General features: G+C 41.8%; 1 protein-coding gene across 1 annotated transcript in view; it reads left to right on the top strand.

Moving 5' to 3' along the window:
• csmd2 (CUB and Sushi multiple domains 2) overlaps positions 1-22,940 on the top strand; it is a 254,062-nt gene that overhangs the window by 220,322 nt on the left and 10,800 nt on the right. The window contains exons 51-65 of the mRNA XM_046417596.1: positions 3,952-4,140; positions 4,960-5,106; positions 7,515-7,703; positions 8,948-9,133; positions 9,282-9,476; positions 9,780-9,953; positions 10,074-10,247; positions 11,224-11,397; positions 14,713-14,901; positions 15,267-15,440; positions 16,543-16,725; positions 19,429-19,605; positions 21,621-21,800; positions 21,995-22,168; positions 22,363-22,536. Coding sequence (XP_046273552.1) covers positions 3,952-4,140; positions 4,960-5,106; positions 7,515-7,703; positions 8,948-9,133; positions 9,282-9,476; positions 9,780-9,953; positions 10,074-10,247; positions 11,224-11,397; positions 14,713-14,901; positions 15,267-15,440; positions 16,543-16,725; positions 19,429-19,605; positions 21,621-21,800; positions 21,995-22,168; positions 22,363-22,536 — 2,679 coding nt within the window. The remainder of the gene's footprint in view (positions 1-3,951; positions 4,141-4,959; positions 5,107-7,514; positions 7,704-8,947; positions 9,134-9,281; positions 9,477-9,779; positions 9,954-10,073; positions 10,248-11,223; positions 11,398-14,712; positions 14,902-15,266; positions 15,441-16,542; positions 16,726-19,428; positions 19,606-21,620; positions 21,801-21,994; positions 22,169-22,362; positions 22,537-22,940) is intronic.

Below are 22,940 nucleotides of genomic sequence, written 5' to 3'. Positions count from 1 at the left end.
TGTAGCGTGTGTCTGGGTTACACAGCAGTGGAGGTAGCCATTGTGATCGTCCAGAGAGAAGCACCAGAGCCTACAGCCGGTTCTGCAGTGTTGCCCCTCGGCACCAATATCCTCTCTCCTCCCATCCTCTGCATTCCCTCAGTTTGCAACCCCCCCTCCCCTCCCTCACTCACCAGTTCCCTCCACTGACTCAATAGCGTCAGACTTCTGTTCTTACATAAGGCACTTATCCTTTATCCCCCCTTCTCTTTTTGTCCTTGTCTCAGGCTGCTTCATAACACAATAACAAAGTCTACTGTATCGTCACATACAGGTGTCTATCTGTACCCAGATCTGTCTTTCTCCGTCTTTCCATCTCTCCCATCACAGGCCTATAAACAAAAGCCACCACCACAGACACACACAGATAGTCACAAGCCTTAACCTCTCTCATATTTCTTGTCATTGGAGCAGCCAGTTGGTTTGTACAGTATTTGATTTGCTTGCTGTTTGATTAAAATGGGTTGTATTGGACCTTTAACTACATCTGCTGTCTTCTGAGACCGCAGGGAGTTCCAACATCATGCACACAAAGCATCAGCATCAGTACAAAGTGTTGCGTGAATTCATTAATGAAACACAAAGAGCTCTGATGATTCAGAATCCCTGTGTTTATCCCCCCGACAGATTTCTGGTTAAAACCTGCATAATCACCCATCACATTAGTTTCCCAGCTAGCTGGCACTCTTTATCCCACTCAGCCCCTTTTGCCTCCCTCACCTTTCTCTCTCCATCTCCCTTTTTGTTTTGTAGATTTTTTTTTCTTTGTCCCCAGCCTTCTTTCAGTCCCGAAGAATGGATTACAGCTGCCCACTTTTTTTCACGTTTCCATTGTCACCCGTGACTTCTCAGAGTTGTTAGGTCCTGATCCATGCTAATGCTTATGTTGTGGCCCATCCCCTTCAATCAGCTCCTTATCGCTTCTCAGCTTATGCTAATTAAATACCAACATGAGTAAAGGCATCTCAACAGCACTGCAGCACTGCAAGCTTGATGCATTGGGGATTTATGAACATGTGCGTCTGTCCTCGCATACCGGAGTGCATAAAATGCACACGTATGGATGCAGACGTGTGCGCATTTGTGCTTGTCTGCACATAAGCCTTCTGCCTCAGTTTTTTTTTTCCCTCTCTCATCGGGAAGCTGTTGCATACCATGAACAATTTATTCACAAACAGAATTGCCATTCCTGCTAGCAGTTTATTCCATTCCTTGTCTCATTAAAGTGAAATTTCATTTTGAACCATATCAGCGCTGATCTCACCTTGTGTGTTGAAGCTGCTTTTTTCCAGCTGTCACATTTGTCCCCCAATACCCTTTTGTTTACAGCCAAACAGAGTGATGCTTCATTTCAAAGTGGATTAGTTTAATAAGTAACAGCCTATAGATAAGAGCTGCTGTCTGTCTCCTCCCATCAGCTCCAAGACTAGCTGAAAGCAGTTTTGAAGACACGTTGGAGCTTTGTGAAAGGTCACTGACAGCACACATCTCATCATCAGAGAATTGATTGTTTAATGAACTTCACTCTTAGATTTTATATGCTGCTTCCAGGTGCAATCGGTTTCACTATCAGAGATGGATTTAAGCCTTCAGACTCACATCCACTCAGATGCTTGAGGCTGTAAATGGTTTCACAGACTTGGAATATGCGGTGAGAATACATTGCTGTCACTGCTACATCCAAAGTTAGATGCCACAAGTGCTTAGATTTCTAATTTCTAAATCATATGCAGCGTGATGGTACATTATTGTAGTTTGTACCATTGCACATGCTGCAGAAATTCTCTCTGATGTTTCTCTCAAACAGCAACTAATTTAATCCTCAATTTAAGGCTCATGCCCATTTGCAAAATCTCTCAGTGTTCTGAGTGACTACAGTAGCTTTGTTTTCCAACTACTTTAGGTTACTGTGGCATCCACAATATCTCACTGAGAAACAACTGCTGTTTTGGGGGAGTGCACCCTGGTAAGATAAGGGTTTTAATCCAGTTGTTGCATGTTATTCCCTGTTTTTCTCTCCCCTCAATGCCAGCACTATTTGATAAAGGCAGAAAAAAAATCACAGAAAATACAGTTTATTGATCCTTACTAAACAACATTTTCAGATATTTAGTGTTTTATCCTCCTTGTGTGAAACATTTGGTTGGGATTTGCAGACAAGTCCAGTACAGTGAAAGTTGAGGTAAAAGTATCTGACAAGAGCATGTTTCTTTTAAACATGCCTGTCTGTGAGTGACAGCTTACCTGACATTATCTCGGATTTCCTGAGGCAATAAACCCCACCTAGCTGACTCGCCAGGCAAGGTAAAACAAATGCTAAGAAATACTTGAAAATACTGTTTAGCCCAGGCTTCCCGCCATATTTTTTTCCTGTGGATTTAATAATCTCTTCCCCAACACACACACAGAGACCAGGTGGAATGAGCCAAGAGACATAAACACAACAGTGTGTTAATATAAAAACACGCAGCCCATCCACATACACAAAAACAGGTGTATATCCTGATACATTGTCCCACAGAGCATTGGTGCTGCTGGGATGTGATTCACAGCATTCAGTATTTCACCACTTTAATGAAGGACCTGTAAGTGCCAGTGCCGCCTCACCCCGAGGCAAAACAGGCTCAGGTATTGAAATCACAGCACACAACTGGGGCATTATTCCTCTGGCTAAATTTTCTGCCACACTTGGTTGACAAACACATTCAGTCAAAAAATGTATATCCTTCAAAAAGTATGTGGTCACATGCGCTTTGAAGTGGTTTTTAATCATGTTCACAGCATGTTATGATGTTTTTCCATGATTTCTGCTTTGATTGTAAGTACAGCCTCTGGCTGGTATTTAATGAGGTAAACATATGGTTTTTCTGTGAGTTTCAAATGGTCTTTTGTTAACCGTAAGGCTCTCAATAAAGGGCTGGGTTGAGCTCCAGCATGGCTTTAACATTAATACAGTTCAAACTATTATGCATGCGAAAGTAGGCCCTCGGGGTTCTTTGTGATATACAGTCGAAAGCAGTTAACTTCACTAGAGAGAACATATACTTTATGTAGGTTTATGGAATCTCATTTATCTACGAAAGCAATAGCAAGCAAACAAGATAAACAAATGTATATTTTTCTCTGCTGTGTAAAGAGTTATTTTGCACTTGCCAGCCCCTTTAGGTGAGTAGTGAATAAAATAGAAAGGGAAAAACATGTAGGAAATTGAATTGTGTCATCATTGCAGAATTGGTATCCTTTCATGCTGCAGCTTGCTTTTTGGGGGTTCCACTGTGTATGCAGACAGATCTGGCAGATGAAGAGGTTACCTTGGCTTTGCAACATAAACACAGCAGGCAGGAATGCTGTGTAATATTTGATAATATAGACTGAAACCGCTGGAAAATGTCAAATGATGTCCCACAAGAATACCAGTGACAGAAGGTGGGGGATGTGATGGGGGGGGGGGGGGTGGATGTGGTCTTTCCCAGACGTGCCACAGCAGACTGGCTTGTAGGCAGATGTGAGTGTAAGCCGCCAAGGTAGCATCACATGTGTCACGTACTGACAATGTGCAAACATTAAATATGCTCATGGCAAATGTGTAATGTTATATAATATATAAGCCGTTTCCTGGACTGGCTTAGCGGGGACAGCTTTGTTGTTGCCATTGCACTGGGACCAGAATGACAATTAGCTTAGCTATGCTTTTAGTCACATTGAGTTGCCCTCCAACAACCATATGGATTTAACCAATCCAATTTGTGCTTCAAGACAAATTAAATTCACTATAAAGAATAGGCCATTAGAAATTATGTGTGATTATGAAACCAATGCACAACAGCAATACAGCAAACTGTTATATCTATAATTCAAATTAATTCTTTTTTTTTTTTTTTTCATTTTCTCTGACTTAATGTCTTTTGTCAGTGACTTGTCCCATGAATGAGGTGCTGACTGCCTCCACGGGTGTCATCATGAGCCAGTCACCAGGCAGCGGTTTCCCCCACTTTGAGTCCTGCTCCTGGGTGGTCAAAGTGGAACCTGGCTACAACATCACCTTCACCATCGAGCACTTCCAGACCAGCCGTCAGTTTGATGAGCTTGAGATCTTTGACGGTGAGTCACTGTAACTGAACATATTTTGGACCTTTTATTTATCAAGAAGAGTTTAACTGGGCATCCTGTTTCACTCCTGTTCTGGGTGATGCCCACTACATGGACTAGTCAGTAGTCTATTGACCATATGCCCCTGTGACACCTCTCTCCACTTTCAAATTCACAAATGTTGATAAATTTCAGCCAGACGGCTCAAAGCTCTCTTCATATACTACTAGAAAATCCCAGACAAGCTCCCTTTCATGATGAGAGAACATCTACATCTGTCTCGTACATTTGCATGTGATCAGAGGCACAGTCAGCAACTCTGCCAGGGTGCTCTGAAAATGGCGGTTGTTCACACTACTGTTCCTGATTAGCGCTTTTTATCTGCTGCCGAGTGGAGGGGAACAGATATTCGCTAACCTTGGAGCTGCCAAGTCAATTTAGAAAGAAATCTCTATTTTTCTTGCAATTAGCAGCTGAGCCAATTTTTGACTGACATTTTGATTTTAGCTCAAGTGTATAACAAAATGTACAATCCATCAAAAGCCAGGACTTAGGGAAAATGATATTCATTTCAAAATTCAGACCTTTTATAAATTATGTTCTCTGTTCTGTTGACTTGCATTTACAAGAAAAGTGCTGTGCAATTTTTTTTCTACTTCAGATGTGAAATTGTGTAAATGATGGAACAAAAGACATTACTTTTAAGACCTATCGCAGTTGGTGGTTTACATGAAAGTAGTGGAATTCTTACTCTATTGCACAAATTAATGAGATGTTTTAAGATGAGTTTCCTATAAAAATTGTCTTCTCTCTCTGACTCTGTCAACCCAGGTCCATCCAGACAGAGCCCCCTCCTGATTACACTCAGTGGTAACTATTCCAGTCCACTGAGCATCACCAGCTCCAGTAACAAAGTGTACCTGCACTGGTCCTTCGATCATACCACCAGCCACAAAGGCTTCCGCATACGCTACTCAGGTGAGTCAAGACCAGACGGCCTGAAGTCACAGGCTTTTTCTATATATATAAAATGTGATTTCAGTGGTCCATTTAGAATTGACTGAAGAAACTGATGTTTGGCTTTGTTGCTCCTGGACACTGTTGTACCTTCGATCTCATCAGAGGTGCCTTTGGCTTACTGTGTCAACAACTCCAAGATCTGGGCTGGCAGCTGCAGCTGAAATAGCTAGAAATATGACCCATCTCCATGACAACCTAACGGGGGCGGCTGGCATCTGCAGCGCTCCTCGCTGTGCAACACAGGACTGGGAATTAGTAAACGCTGTTTCTTGTATCGCTTATTATTCTTCTGTTTTGTCCTGCTCCTATGAAAGATCTGTTGGTATACGACACCTGCATAACTCGCTGTGAATTATGACTGTGTAAATATTTAAAAGGCTCCCTCCGTTCTGTATCAACACCACTCACCCAGATTGACTAATCGTCTCTCTCCTCCCCTCAGTGGAGCTCTCTATCTCCCCAGCCGGATGTTCTGTCGTTTCTCTGCACTTTTCCTTTCTGTTGCCTCTCTTTTTTGTTTTCTTAGCCCTGATGGATTTTGTCAAAGCAAGCTAAGTGACAGAATGTGATGGTTGAGAACCCACAAGTTGCCATGGTCAATATGGAGTTTCCTTCTGTAGTACCTTGGTGGGGAGGAAGAAACAGATGGCGCAGGCAGATCCATGTATTCGGCTGTGTTCTTCATCAATTCATCTTTTGTCTCTGTGGGCCAATTTTCCATCTCCAGCTCGCAGATATCTCCTCTATCAACTCTCCATCTCCGTTTTCTATTCTTTTTCTCCATCGATTTCTCTATCACGTCATTTAGACGTAATTGCATACGCTTGCATGTCCCTCTCTTTGTCTGTATCACCATCTCCCTCCCTCCTCCTTTCACCTTCTCTCTATTATCTATTCCAATCCAGTCACCTGCCAATGTAAGTGTGATTCCTCTGAGCTGCGGGGATGATTGCAATAAGACAAGCTCCATACTATAACAGGCAGAGAAGGGGGAAGCAACGAAGAACACAGAAAGAGTGGCAAATGAGTTAGACACAGATAGAAGTGAAGAATTGAACTGAGGAGCCGCCAGTCACCGTGGCTGACAGGAGAAGGCCTCGCCAACGAACATACAGCAGCTCAACTGGCATATTAAATATTATTGATTTTAAGCAGTTGGCTTTTCCTTACCCATGGAACCGTCAAGGGGGACACTAGTGAGAATTCATCCTCTGATGATTGTGGAGTGAACAAACAGGGGACAGTGTTTTGCTCCATTAAATAAGCAAAGTCTGAAGTACACCTACTGCGTATCATGAGCTAAGGAATGTAACATCTTTCTTAGTGAATCTCAGTCACTAATTCCACATGAAGTCTGTTTTTATCTCTTCAGTGCCATGAAGCTCACTTGAAAAAGTCTCACACTCTCTGTCTCTCTGGAACAATTTGTGTGAGACAGCAACATCTCATAAATTCTGAATACATATTTCATGCCACTGACACGACTTTAAGTTTTTACCGTACACTGTCAGGGAGTTTTATCGGATTGTGTGGTTGTATAAAGTCCCACTGACTTGAAAGAGAGTCCATAGCCATAGCCACATGTGAGTGGTTTGAGTTGAAATTTGCATTTTTAAAGGACTGTAAAGTGGTCACAGTGATTAAGTGTGATGGATAATATGCCTTATTGTTATATCCATGGTCCACTTCCATCCAATTCTCTCCCCACAGTGATTACAATTTTCTGTGTAAATAGCCACGTTCTGTTGTGTCACAGTGTTTTCTTAAACATATCAACAATATATGTATATATATATATAATATATATATTATATATATATATATATATATATATATATATATTAAATTCACCAGCCGATGTGTCATGTTATTATGAGAGCTGCAAAATGCAATTTATTCCACTTTCTTCTGGAACCATGGACCTGTTGCTGTTGCCATTTGAGATGATAAACTATTATTACAGCCTCTAATTTAGCCAACAAACAAAAACAGATACTTTGTTCGTGTTATTATGTATCCATCACTTTTATGATCCTCCTCTACTGCCGCTGACAAACTCCTGTTACGCTTTATAGAACATTAGTTTCCTTTAATCAATTTTTCTTGTCTCTAGTCTGCTGTTTTTGCCTTAAAGAGATTGCATTGTAGTGCTTGTATTAATACATATCCTACTTTACCACGGCAGGCGTAGAAGACAAATGCAAAACAGATCAGGGACTCTGAGCTATTGAAGGAACATTAATCCTTCACCTCCCCAACAACAACTTTCATCATTTTGCATCATTATTGGGGTTTTATATCTGTTTCACTCAATATTACTGCTATGCATATTTATGTATTCACCTGTTTCTTTTATTTTTTCATAGCGGCCTACTGCAGCCCTCCAACCAACCCTGTGAATGGCTCAGTGCACAGTCTGATGGGGACTAAGCTGGGCAGCACACTGCGTTTCAGCTGTGATCAGGGCTTTCGTCTTATTGGTCAGAGCAGTGCCACATGCACCCGGACTGCACAGGGAATCTACCAGTGGAATGCACCAGTGCCACTTTGCCAAGGTGAGGGCCCAATAACAGCAGCGGGTTGAGGAGGTTGGAAGTTGTTGAAAACAAATGCAGACACAGAAATCTCACAGATTGTCCTCATGCTCTTAATTTGGGTGAGACAATCAGCTTGGTAAAATTAGCTGGGGTGGGATCATTTCACATTGCTCATGCAAATCAAGACATACAAGAATTTCAATTAAGTTACATTTCGTCACGTTTCCTATCATTGTGACTGAGCTCATTCAGCATTTAGTCCCACTTCTCAAAAGTGATGAAATGAGCCTTAAAACTGTGAAAAGAAAACAAGATTTTAACACTCGAAGCTTAACTGGCATGCTGAGTCAAAGAAGACATTTTTATAGCAAACGTGTTTTGTACGTTCAGTCATTTTGATTTAAGTTGACTGAAAACACTATCACTGAGTGCATTCGCTTTGGATCAAAGTGTGATTTCAGCTGACAGTGTGCCATCACCAACAGCTCCTCAGCCTTAGGTGTGCTTCAAGGAAGCTCACTTCACCATGCCTCAGATTTGCTTTGAAGAAAACACTTCATCAGATTAATAAATATTAGGTTTACCTGAACTGAATTGTTTGATATGTCATTCTTATGGGTTACAATCACAGGTATTTGCATGTCCCTGTGCTAATTTTAACAACAGTAATTATCTAATTTTACTTGAGGCTGACACATAATCAGTGTTTGAAAGTATTGATATTTGAAAATAAACAAAGCAAATAGGACAAACGAAGAAACAGCCATTGAGGTAAATGTATCTACTGCTTTTGTCAAACAATACAAAATGCCATTTTGGATTTTACAAAGCTGTGATGCTGTTGAACCATCCTTATTGATTTCCAATTTCAGTGAGCATTCCATTTGTTTGTGTTCAGATTTTCTTTTGTATTCCATCACAAAAGCATGAAATCCTAAAAGCTCTACTTCCAGAGTCTCATTTTCAACAAGACTTATTCACAGTATCAGCCAAAGCGAAAACTGAGAGCAGCAGGACAGTCATTCAATGTCTGGTCAAGTCTGCACAGGGTGTAATCTCCACATGAATTGCATGTGCTCTCTCTAGACTTGATTGTTTACTGTTGTGCAGATGCCAGCACAAGCTAATGTTTACCCCACATGCAGGAAGCCTATTGTAAGCTGGGCGCTCTGCATACACAGATGGTTATTAAAATATACTCTGCTACCTGTGCTTCCATTTTAACTAACCATCTTTTTCGGCTTACCTTCCTTCACTTCTAGTTATGTCCTGTGGGATGCCAGTGCCTCCGGTCAATGGCAGCATTGTGGGTCAGGACTTCTCTCTGGGAGCCAGGGCAACATACCAATGCAATCCTGGATTTCGGCTTTCAGGACCTGTCACCACCTCAGTCATCTGTCAGGAATCTGGGAGGTGGAGCCCTATTGAAGCTCCGCCCAGATGTGTTCGTGAGTATTTCTCTAAGCTAAACAAATAATTATACCGTGCTACCCACAATGAGCTCCAAATATTCTTGACAGGTTCGTTATTAAAAGCAGCTCTAGACCCCAGTGGGTATTCGAGTTAATAATGTTTGTTTACCCTCTGACCTTCCAGCTGTAACCTGCCCCGACATCGGCCACTCTGCTGTGGAACATGGGAGATGGAGGCTGATCTATGGAACTCAAAACCAATATGATGCTATAATGATGCTCATATGTGACCCGGGATACTACTACAAGGGTCAAAGGGTCATTCGCTGCCAGGCCAACAGCACTTGGAACTACCCAGACCCACGCCCAGTCTGTGAGAGTAAGTGTAAACTGCCAATTCATGGTTTAATTTTCCAACAGTTAACTCCCTCATTTGCACTAAGAAATGGAAAATCCTCTGCCAGAACAAAGTCATTTGTCAAGCATGAAAAATAAATGCATCCAAACGTATCTTATTCCACTGTGATATTAACAAAAGAACATAACTAAATAGGCACAAATCTCTAACCAAAACAAAGTAAATGAAAACTTAACAAAACCCAAACAGAACAGGTGGATATTGTTGATCATACTTTGACAATATGGTTCATTTCTAATACGCAATATTGTATTCTTGTTTCAGTCATCTCCTGTGGGGACCTTGGGACTCCACCAAATGGCAACAAGATTGGAACACTCACCGTGTATGGCGCCACTGCCATTTTCTCCTGCAACACAGGATACACCTTGGTGGGCTCTCGGGTACGAGAGTGTATGTCCAATGGACTTTGGAGCGGAACACAAGTCCAGTGTTTAGGTGAGAACTTCAGCACCACCAAATGATTCCAACTTTAGTCAAGTCCTGCAGTTTTTCTTCAAAAATTATTCACACCACCTATGTCTGACGTTAAATGTTTGCCTCTTTGTTCATCCACAGCTGGCCACTGTGGCACCCCGGAGCCCATAGTGAACGGACAGATCATTGGGGAGAATTATAACTATCGAGGCAGTGTAGTGTATCAGTGTAACCCAGGTTTTCGCCTTATCGGGGTGTCAGTGCGAATCTGTGAACAGGATCACCGCTGGTCGGGACGCACTCCTGTCTGTGTCCGTAAGTACCCACAGAGAACTGTTATCACTAACACCACTTAAGACTTCTAAACTGCTTAGTGGGGGCAGCCGTGGTCTCGAGGTTGGAAAAGCGGCTTGTGATCGGAGGGTCACCAGTTCGATTCCCCTACCGGACAGCAGGAAAAGTTTGGGTGTGGTGGAGTGATAAATGCCACCCCCTCCTCCATTAGCTGGCTGCTGTGCCCTTGAGCAAGGCACTTAACCACCCCAGTATGCCCCCCGCGCTTGATGCTGCCCACTGCTCCTGTGTGTGTTTCACTGCATTTAATTTGTGTGTTCAACTAAGGACGGGTCAAATGCAGAAGATGAATTCAGTGTGTGTATGTAAAAATATATATACTATCAATAAGGCTGATTCTTTTTCTTCTTCTTCTTGATCAGAGAAGGGCATGAGATCATTTTCTATTGCCAATATTGGTAAGCTACTTAGCTAACAACAAATAATATCTCAGCTTTTTTTTCAAATGAATGTCTTTCTGGTCAATGATTTGTAATAAGTGCAGACATAGATTACCGAGGGATGCTCTTATTAGGCTACTTTATGGCCGATACCGACTGCCAATTTAGTGTGATTAGATCCAAGCCTTCTGGTACTGATCACCAATTAATTCCTGTTAGAGAACATTTTTACAGCAGACTCCTGCACAAGCACCTGCATAAATTACATTTTAAAAAAAATGCCTTTGGCTAATTTTTTTTTTTAACCGTAACATTTACAAAGATGGAGATAATTCCAAAATAATACACTGCTAATACAGTACTCTTTTATGATCCTACATGCAGCCTCCTGTCATTAATCTACATTCAGCGCAGTGTCTTTACAGCTTTGTTGTTGTGGTGGCATCACATTATTAAAGTGTTTTATAATAAACAGATCAGATGAAATCAGATTTCACGAAACTGCTCGACAATTACTGTATGTAACGATGATTTTTTTCCTCCTTTTGTTTTCCCAGCCATCACATGTGGTCATCCTGGCAACCCTACTTATGGTATGACCCAAGGAAACCAGTTCAACTTAAATGACGTTGTGCGTTTTGTCTGCAATACTGGATATGTTCTACATGGGGCTGTGAAATCTACCTGCCAGGCCAATGGGCAGTGGAGCAACGCCCTGCCCAGGTGTAAAAGTAAGTGTGAAGTAGATGTCAACGTTTATCAGTCACTGCATCTATGATTTTAGGAGAATATCATGCCTACAAATAAATGGAGGTATAAAATAGGAGAACTATTACAGACGGGTGATATGTGCCCGATCCTGTCAGTAGGCAGTACATTATTTTTAAAAAGCAATTTCAAGTTGACAAGTTGGGCAGTTTGTCAAGTGAGCAAATAAATTACTGATATTAGAGAACAATTTATCAAATAATTTTCTCCTGACACCTCAATAATTAAAAAAAAATGTGTATGTGTACACTTCTTATACAAATATGAGCACAGCTACATGAGCATTGTAGAAGCATAGCAGCTCCAATATTAGTGTGAGTCATTTAAATGTTAAATGAGCCACTGACATCGGCTTTGTGCTAATGCGCAGAGTAAGTTTGTAAAAACGTGTGCTCATCTCCACATACGTGCCTGCTGAGGTGTGGCTCTCTTCTTGTGTTTTCATCCATTTGTGTGGGTCGGTATTAAATTACCTATTGTATTGTGCAAGGTCATATCTTCTGTGGCCGCAGATGACCCCAATCACAGAGAGAGCATAGATGAAGCGCAGAGACACCCGGAGGGAGGAAGAGTTTAAACGACGCATATTAGGGGAAATTGAAATGAAAAGCCAAAGAGAAGCCTGGATTATTTAATTACCACGGTCTCAACCACACGGTCCATTGAGGTTCCAGATAATATTTACATTTGATGTTATTTCCTCTTAGCCGAACCTCCTCTGCTACACCCTAAGGCTCACCTGTCTGTCAGGAAAACAAACTTGGTTAATAACCATGCAGAGACAGCGAAAAACAATCACAGCGTTCTTGAGCTTGTATGAGAGACAGCAGCCTTTGGAGACTCACATCCCACCTTTTACTCAGAATAAGAAGTACCCTGCTCTGCTTTGAATAAGCGAGGCGAGGACTTTTAATTTGGCAGTGTTTTTGCAAAAAGCGATGTATCTTGGTGCCAGCGTCTCTAAGTCCCCACTAACTGAGGGCTTTGTGACAGGCACAGAGAGGACGCTCGCAAGGTCGGGCCCTGAATATGACAAGGCAGTGACAGAACCAGTGATGGATTGACTTAAGAGTTTGTTTTAAATGAGGAGAGAAAGGATTTGGCCTTTTCTTTTTCTTTTTTCTTTTTCAGACATCTATGAAGGGATGAGGAGGTTACAAGTCTCACAGGAATGCTTTTTCAGTTGTGGAAAAAAAAGGAAGGGAGAAGTGCATTTGGCTGCTGCATGCATAAGCAGGCGAGATTTTCTCCCAGACATATGCCTTAAATCTCTTTGCTCTAGTGGTGACATCATATTAGCATTGGCCTTGTTTCTATGCAGATGTTGAGGTGCATTTTGTGTGTGTGTGTGTTTGTTTGTGTGTGTGTGTGTTTGTCTGTTTTGATAGCACATTATGCTCACTGTTGATGCTGAGACATAAGTAGCTTAGAGGTCTTTTTGTCAATCAGATTTATCACCTTAATTACAGCATTCGAGGCATATTTGGTGAGATATGCTCTGCTGTCTGCCCTGTACTTCCTACCCTGTGGTGGAAAGTATAAGTAAGTGCTGGGATGACATCCACTTCATCCATCTCACCTTAGCCCTAGCTAAGCCGAACCATTGACTTTTCTTTCGTCTGGAGAGAGAACAGCGGAATGCAGGGAACAAAATGTGAGGGTATGGCAGGAGTTAGACAAAGGTAATGATTTCCACGGCCCCGATTTTAACTACAGGAGTCGGTGGGTTCCGTCATTAATGCAGGGAGCAGGAGAGCACGTCAGCCCAGCTAGTCTCCCAACCCTCTCTAATCACCACCAATTTGAGTCACAGCCACAACACAACACTGCCTTATTTGGATGACTCGTGTGTGTTTAACTATCTTTCAGCCATAAAGAAAAGCAAGAGACACTAGAAAGACAGCACACTCTGACACACCACTTACAGGTCCATTACTTGGCAGGAGGCCAAGAGGAGGAGAGGTTTGACCTAGGTCCCCACTTCTGAGTGGAACAGAGATGAATTACCTCAGCTTTTTCTTCCCCTCTCACTTTTATTCTTCCTCCCCTTTCATCCTCCCGCTTCCTCTCTCGCTGCCCACTGGGCCACACACACAAATTTACCAGGAGGTCGGTCGTTTTTAGATGACTGTTGGATCGCTTTTGAGCCCATGTTGCCTGAGCACATTTTTTCAAAGCTGAATTTCTGAGCTTGGAAAGTCTCGTGCTGAAGCAGCTCCACTGCTTCAAATGCACTTTGTAGTGTTATTATGCGGTAAGTTGTAAATGATGGCACCACAGGTCAGCACTCCATTGGAAGGAATACATTATAATAGGTATTTTGGGGGTGATTTAGCTGTGCTTGCCAGCTTGGGAGCATGAAAATGAGCAGGCTTTTAGGCACATTAGCATACAATGGCTTCATTTTGGCTGTGGTAAAGGCACACTCATGGGGCAAGACTGGCAAGGCAATGTGGGGCATAATGGCTGCATGGGCACTCCCAGACAGTGTTTTAGAAGCCATTACAGTTTTGGCTTCATCTAGTTGTGGTTCACAGTATAAACTAACCAGAAACTGTTAAGTAGTGGACGCTGACTTTGTCGACGCAGTGTGAGGTTTTGGTTTATGTGTTGTATCTGAGACACTCAAGATGAATTGTTGCTGGTAGCAGTCGTAGTCTGACATTCTGTCATGAATTTTAATATACTCTGCACCACCGGGGCCCCTTCCTCTCTAACTCTGTACAGCCCTCCCCTCGCTGTCCCTCACTCCTCACTCATCCCTCATTCTCCCCTTCCCTAACTCTCTCCATCTGGTGCTAAACTGACATGGTGCCTCTTCTCCTGTGAGCTTCCCATCCATCACCATCTCTGCACCACGGCGGCCAGCAGGAGACTGGCTCTAATGAAGCAAATGTTTATTTCCGGAGTCTGCTTCCTACTTCATTTGGATTGGGGTGGATGGATGGATGCTAGATGGGTGAAAGTAGTGGATGAGGAAAGGAATGGACAGTGAGAGAGTAAAAGCAAGGGAAAAGAAAATCTGCCTGTAAAATGGACACATTCCCTGTATGTGTGTGTGTGTGTGTATAAATTATATATCAAAATATAATGTATATTATTGTTCTTCACTCATTGCTGTTTCTTGCCAGCAACATTTCATATATAATTGTCAAAGAATAAAGTCCTAACATTAGATCATCATTTCCAGTTTAAACCATGTGTTAAATTGAACCTGAAATGCTTACACATGATGTATTTTTCTCTCTGGCTGCTCTCCTCTGCGCCTCTTTCTCCAGTTGTGAACTGCACAGAGCCAGGCCATGTCGAGAACAGCATCAGGCAGATACTACCCAGCGGGCCACATCGGTACAGCTTCCAGACAACTGTGTCGTACCGCTGTAACCCAGGATACTACCTGCTGGGCACAAGCTCCATCTCCTGTCAGGGTGACGGTACCTGGGATCGCTCCCTACCCAAGTGCCTGTGTGAGTACCTCAGGGACTGGTTGTGAGCTTCGCTGCAGGATTTCTGAAATGTTTTTTGTATATTCTTTCCAAAAAAAATTATTTAAAGGTGCCAGGCATCACCGCCACTGCTCCTGGAAAAAAAGAAAATAAAACTGATTTCCTTCATGTAAAAATCTGTTTTTATGAATGATTGGAACCAAATAGCAAGTAAAAGTATTCAGGTAACTTTCTATTTTGTCAAACAAACCACCCAACATTATTACACTATATGGTTTTCCTGAAGCAATATTCAATACATGCTGCACTTCTTCATCGTTGCCATTCGGAGCACTTCCATTTGTTCATCAGTTTCTTTTCCTTATCCCTCTGCTCTGATTGGACAGTGGTGCTGTGTGACCGTCCCAGCATGCCTCCCTACGCCCAGATATCAGGCGACCGTCGGACAGTAGGCTCAGTCATTCGCTACAGCTGCATCGGCCAGCGTAATATCATCGGTAACACAACGCGAATGTGCCAGCTGGACGGCCAGTGGAGCGGCTCACCTCCACACTGCTCTGGTATGGAAAACTACGCCTAGATTGACTGTGTGACGCTTTAGAAGGATAAAACTGAAAATAACTCTATTGTGTGAAGGCTTTATATCTTAAATGTTCAAGATCAACTGTGATTAAAGCATGGGAGCCAGTACAGTATGGGAGCTTTAATATCTGAAACCTTGTGCCTGTGTAGGACCAGCACCTTTTTCTCATTCAATTTCAAGCTTCCTGCTTGTAATACATGATTAATTCAGATGTAATATCAGCACCCAGTCGCACTGATGCCCTCATAATGCCAGGCCAACAAATAAAGAGTTTCGGTGGCAGCTGTTAGCATGTAATGAGCGAAGTAGGAGGATCAAAGATGGAGCTCAAGGGCAAAGCAAGTGTCCTCCATAAAACTGCTTTAATCTGCTCATATCAGACTAAAGAACAGGAACGCCCACTCCCCAGCTAGGTTATGAAGCACTATAAAGACAGCAGCCCCCGTACTCTCTCTCTTCACTTCACAACTTCTAGTACACCTAATATACATGAGACAGCCCTTGGGGGGTGTCCATTCATGCAAATATGCACAGGCACAAATACAAGCACATTCACAAAGAGGTGACAGGACCAGACAAAGTAGGACACACACAGACCCACAAGCTGACAATAAAATATCACACTGACAGTTTAATGCCTCAGTTCATGATATACATATATATTTCCAGTGACTGCTAGAGTTCTCTCAACAGACAATAAACACAACCTTTTCTAAAGTTATCAACAAGTGATGGTGACCAGCACCTTGTAAAATGAGGAGCGAGAGCGGCACACAGCAGTACTAAACAGTTTGTGACTGTTTTAAATGGAGAATGCAGAATTATAAAACAACGTGCAATATATATGTCAGGTCAATGTAATGAAAAATCACCTTGTATTACACATTCTCTGCATGCTGAACAAATGTATTTGGAAAGGTAGTCACTACTTAGGGAGGTGAGGGAACATTATTTTCTGTGTTCCTGTTCTAAACTAATTATTGTTTTGTTATCACTTGTGGAAAATGCATATCTCATGTCTGTTTTGTCCACATGACTAATAGTCTCATATTGTCAGAAATTTGTCTTATCTTTTTCAGGCAATTCTGCTGGGCTGTGTGGTGATCCAGGCATTCCTGTGCATGGTATCCGTCTGGGAGAAGAGTTCACAGTGGGCAGTGTTGTCCGCTTCAGCTGTGAGCCCGGCTATATGCTAAAGGGTTCACCAGAGAGAACTTGCCTGACCAATGGGACCTGGCTTGGCACCCAACCTGAGTGTCATGGTAGGGAATACATACTTGTATTTACAATATTGGCCACTGGACAAGGCCAACATGTCTTTCGCTGTAGCTGTGGGGATATGAAGTACTGAAATCAATGGTCGTGGCTATCTTGTCCTGGAAAAAAATACAAAACAAGAACCCTGAATGTATACTGTATATGGTGATGAGTTAAGTACCTTCACAGTGGGTGTTCAGCTATACTCCACAAAGCTTGTGCATCACAACCAAAGCTGTTTTCATAGACAGAATCTCAAGGTTGCTCTTGTTGTATAAAAGTTGGGGTCTGGTGAGGTGAAGGTAAGATAAGATTAAAAGGTGGATTTGTGTGGCATTCACCAATTTATGATGGAGATGGAACTGAGCTCTGAGGTAAAGCTCTTCAAATTTAGTTCCAGCTCTTACCTGTGGCTTTGAGTTTTAGACAGCGACCAATAGAGTAATACCCTTCAGTGAGAAAGTGAACAGCTTGGATAGCATAGCAACTTGCTGTAGAACAACTGCTCTTCTGCATTGAAAGCCGCCAGTGAAGGTTCAAGAATAGTACCAGGATGCCTTCACCTATATACTTTTCTGGACCTGTCCAACTGGAGACCCAGAAAACTATGAAAGGATTACATATTCCATCTGGCCTGTGAATGCCCTGGGATTCCTTATGAGGAGCTGGAGGTCATAGATGGAGAAAATCAAGTATGGGCCACTAATTGAATAGCTACTAGTGCAACCTAAACCTGGATAACTGGAGAAAATCAATGGATGGATGGTTTGATTGAGTTCATTGGTGCAGTAATGAATGAACACGATATCTATCCATCGGATAAGATGTATAAAAAAGGCCAGCTGTCTTTATTTCATTTCAGTAGCTTGTATTCTTTTGTGGTCTTCAGTGTAATCTTTTTTCAACTCATTTTCTTCTTCCTTTTCTAACAAGTTGTTTTTTTTCCAGTTCCAGTTTTACAAACTTTTTCATACATAGATTTCTGTTATAATTCCAGGAATAATGGATGTCTATTGTTTTCCTCCTTTAGGGTAATTGTTTCATCACTGAATATTTTAGAATGTGGTTACTTTGCTAATGAGTATTTTCTACATTTTACATTACATTTTGATGTCTTCTAGGAGCTAGCTGAGTTCAACAAATCATACCACTGAATTACACATTTTAAGATTTAAGCTTTAGTTTAGTAACAGTCACCGACTTTGTAATTAGCTGGTGCCTTTGCAAAGGGAATGACACATCAAAACTTTGCGTGCATTATCGGGTGTTTGCAAAAATATGAAACAGTGGTTGAGCAAGAGATAATGTGGGGGCATAACAGGGAATGTTTTTTCTTTTGATTAAATACCATAAGGCCTTTTGTCCTTGTATAGCATAGAATCCATTCTGGCTTGTGATAAAAACAGATCCTCTGAATCGGTGTTGTGTGCGAGTCCTATCGATCTGGCTCTTAAGGACATACACTTTTCATTATTACTACTAAGTCAGGACAAAGACAAACAACAAGAAAACCACGTGGACTTCTTCTTTTTCCACTTTCAAACAAGAAAGAGGACATTGAGGATGATCTCAGGAGGTGATCTTTCACAAACAATTAATTCTAAATCTGTGTTGTAACATACATTTTTGATATTATATGAGCAGCGGGGCAGTTTTGTGTTAAGTTTTTACTCATCCCTAAGAAAAACAAAAATAAAAGCCTTGCAGTTGCAGTTTTCTTTCTTCAAACTGACAAGTTCTCTTTGCACTTGTATATATACAGCCTTTTTCTTTCCTCATCCTTGTATACAGTGTGTTATTTCCAGAAGCTTCAGCCTGTCTCCCAGGCTGTTTTCACTTGTGCTCTTAACACCCCCTCCACACACACGCGCTCGCACACACACGCACACACACAACCCTCCTCACATGCCACCACCACCTCTCTCCCTTGCTTCATTCCCTCTCTGGTGTGTGGTATGCCCACTAGCCGAGGTTGCCCACCTGTTCTCTGCTGGCACAGACTTCAAGGGCTAGGCCACATCTGGTCATTACGGGAGGGCAAAGCCTGCGGGGCTCTGAGGGCCCAGGGCAAGCTGGAGACTGTAATGAACAGAACCATCGCTGGCGGCTGGACAGACACCAAGGGACTTTATGAGCAAAGGATGTGTCTATCAAAGTTACTGATGAAGTAGAACGCAGGGGAAGATGATGATGGTGGTGGTTCAGTGGGTGGATGAAGAACAGAGGGAAAGGGAAAAGAAACCAAGTAAGGAACATATATCAGGCACATGAAGGAGGAAAAGGAATGTAGAAGAAAAGCCAACCTACATTTTGTTGAATTTGCAGAATACATTTTATTGAAATACATAGAAAGAACAGAATAAATGTCTAAAGGTTATACATGAGTTTACTACTATTAGTACTACACAACTAGTCTATAAAGTAGAATTAGCTTTCAGCATTTATGTTGGTAGGTGGATATGTTAAATAGAGAGATAAGTGAGTAAGAAGATAAGATGATGTGGAAAATTCTTATTCTATAATTTACACTGTAGTTGCCAATTTTTCCAAAAATGCTCAGATAAAGGACAAGCTGCAGTATATATACCAGCACTCCCCTTAGCTCACACCCTCTGTCCCAGTCCTCAACAGTTTTTCCTCTGGTCACTCAGGATTTAGTCTGTAAATGAATATGGCTTAATTCTTTTCTTTCTCCCTCTTGTTTTCAGTGATCTCCTGTGGAAACCCAGGAACTCCACGGAATGCCCAGATCTTGATCCACGATGGGCTAACATTTTCCAAATCGATTACTTACGCTTGCAGAGAAGGCTACTACTCCACCGGCCTGCTTACCCGACACTGCACTGTTAATGGGACCTGGACCGGCAACATGCCCGAATGCTCTGGTAATTAACAGCTCTGAGAAAATAGAAGGAATCAATTAATTTGATGAATTTGTTAGAAAGAAACTATATATATATATATATATATATATATATATATATATATATATATATATATATATATATATATATATATATATATCACAGCAGCATTCTGAACAGGCCTAATTCAAGACAATGTCTCTTCAAAGTCCATGTGCTTATGATAATACTGTGATTTTTGGCCCAAAATCAAATGCAAAATGTGCTTAGATTAGGTCATCCATGGCAAACAGTGTTGTCTGTGGTGTGATGAGTTTTGACTAATTTGATCCAAGCTGAGTAAAATTTTGTTAGTGTTTTTTTTCTTCTGATTTTAATCTCAAAGAAAGTTTTAGTTTGTCTCATAAGTTTATCACTTTATTCCCATAGATAATCCAAGCCTCTCATTTTCATTTGTACTTGAAAAGTAGTTTATGCTTAGAAGTTGAATATACTGGCCATAACGAGGGAAACACTGGTTATAAATATATAAAATAAAATATTAAATGGTATGCAAGAAATGCAGAAAAACATGTTTAGTCATGCTAGTCAGATACATTTTTGATGATCAGCGAATCACATGGATCTGGCTCAGTACAAGAAAAATGGTTCAAGGCATGGTCCCCTCCTGACTGACAGCCCTTTAACGTCATGCCTCACAAAAGACACACAGCTGCTGTACAGAACCAAGAGACCCTGGCAAATAGAGGTCACTAAGAGAGCCAGTTTCCTCTGAATGGAGAGGATAAACCTGAAGCAGCACCATTATGGATTTCAGACCTCTGTAATCCACAGGAGTGAAAGGGTACATGTTGACGCACTTCGGTGGAGCACCTTTAGTGAGCAAAGAACGTGAATAGGAGCACTTTTAGTCGAACGATTCCCATTGATCTGAGAAAAACTGAATGCCGAAAAGGAACTTACACAACAGAGGTGTCTTGTCCGTCTTCTATCTAAATTTTAACTTTGTGTCTCATGTACCAAGGCAGTGGGCTGTTTCTCAGATAGTGTAAGAATATTGTTATGCAACAGGAGAAATTATCTTCCTGTGTCTCAGCCTTGTGTTACAGGGTACACAGTCCTAGGTAGACATTATTGCTCTTGGTGGCACAGTCAGCCTAGTGGGAAATCCAGGGGCTTGCTCAGTCACTGCACCTCCAAGAGGCCCAGTTTCCTCACTCTACTGGGAATTTCCCTGGAGTGTTGGTCACATGCATTTAATAATGCTTGTCTCAAAGCAACTTAGGGCAAGCTGTCCTTCCGTACTTCTGTATTTGGAGCAGAGCTGAGCCATGATGCTGCTGAGTCACAGAGTGGAATTCTCAGAGTTGGTACTCTATCACGCTGTTTTCCCCGCAGGATGTAAAAGTATAATCAAGGAGAAATGTGGTTCATTTTGGAGCTTTAGGGAGCTACTTTACAAGATCTATCACAAGATGAAGTCCCTTTGTGTCCTTAAAGCTCTAAACTGGAGGCAGTCAAAGTACAAGGATGGTTCTTACAGATATAACACATTATGAGTAATGGTGATTGAAGATCCGCTGCAGAGAAAACATTCAACATAATTATATCCTCCAAAAGTGGTTGTCCATGAATGAATGAAGTGGTAATTACCTGGAAAGATACACCAATGATGTTGCTTTTAAGGTTGTTGAGTTTTGTTTGTGAGGCGAACTGCTCGGGTCAAGTGCATATAACAGGTCATTAACTTTGAGGTTCTACCTGCTGCGCGACTTGAAACAGTTTGTTTACTTGCTTGTATTTCATCCTAAGTGTGTGGTATTGATTTCCTGCTTAACAGAGTACAATGAAATGTAAAACAAATGAAGTCATTAAATAATACAGCTCAGACTTGATGAGGTAGCAAACACAATCAGCCTTTTTTTTTTCTTAACCTAAACAAATTTCCTCTTCATCTCTCACCTTGTGTTCCACCATGTTTGTCTTCAACCATTTTCATTTGATCTTACTGCTTTATCCGGGTTTGGTTTCTGCAGTAATCAACTGTGGTGACCCTGGTGTACCAGCCAATGGGGTGAGATTGGGCAGTGATTTCACTTACAACCACACAGTCACTTTCCAGTGTTCGCCTGGTTTCACCATGGATGCTGACCGGGCCTCGACTCTCATCTGCACCAAGGACCGCACCTGGAATGGCACCAAACCTCTATGTAAAGGTGAAGCTGTGTAGGATGATGCAAATGGCAAAATAGTGATGAGATCAGTTGAGGTTATGGCATAGGCTAGAATTAATGTTAAGGATATTGTTGTCACAGAAGTGCATGACACTAATACTTACAACACAAATTCAATTCATTTACACCAATATGCAATCTATGAAGCCCTGCAATGATTCTTTGTCTCCTTGTAGCAATTGTATGTGGTCCACCACCTACCATCCCTAATGGACAGGTTGTTGGAACAGACTTCACCTGGGGCTCTAGCATCAGCTACTCCTGCAACCAAGGCTACCAGCTGTCCCTGCCCACTGTGTTAACATGCCAGGGCAGCGGCAACTGGAGTGGAGAGAAACCCCAGTGCTTCCGTAAGTGGCACCACACTGGTATGCCTGATTACATTACATGTTGATGATATCTACCTGACATTTCTTTCACCTTAGTATGTTTATTATGTGTGCCCCTAATGTGAAATTACACCCCCCTTGGGACAGAAATGTAATTAAAACAAGACATTTTTTAGTGGGTCACCTCACATTTCCCTCCTCATTCATCTTTGCAGCTGTGTTCTGTGGAGACCCCGGGATGCCAGCTCAAGGGAGGAGAGAGGACAGAGGATTCACCTATCTCTCCTCTGTCTCCTTCTCCTGCTACCCTCCCCTGGTCCTGGTGGGCTCTGCCAGGAGATATTGTCAATATGATGGCATCTGGAGTGGCACACAACCCTCTTGCATAGGTAAATTTGTTTGTTTGTTCATCCATTTAGTCCATAATACTCCTACATTTTAGTCAAACACACTGAATATGTTGGAATACAGTACTTGGTGAAAACAATGCAGTGACATTCAGTACAGTCAGGGGCCTGTAGATCATGCCACATTTAGTACTGGTTGTCATTGCTTTTAGTCTATAGTAGCATATAACACTGATATCATTGTGATATCAATGGGAGAGTTCTCCCATTGGCAGGCTTGAATTCTGCTCCCATATATTTTGCCTTGTGGTCCTGATAGGCTTTTGATAACAAGGGATAATGCATGCAAAATCTGATTTTGTTTCTCCACTGTGACCAGTGTAATTAATTAATTCAACCCAGAACATTTATTTCACCTATTTCATAATGAGCACGAGTTCAATGAA

Source organism: Scatophagus argus, chromosome 17 (genome assembly GCF_020382885.2).
Source record: "Scatophagus argus isolate fScaArg1 chromosome 17, fScaArg1.pri, whole genome shotgun sequence".
Lineage (NCBI taxonomy): Eukaryota > Metazoa > Chordata > Actinopteri > Scatophagidae > Scatophagus > Scatophagus argus.
Note: the sequence above shows the minus strand (reverse complement) of the source record. Positions and strands in the feature narration are given on the sequence as shown.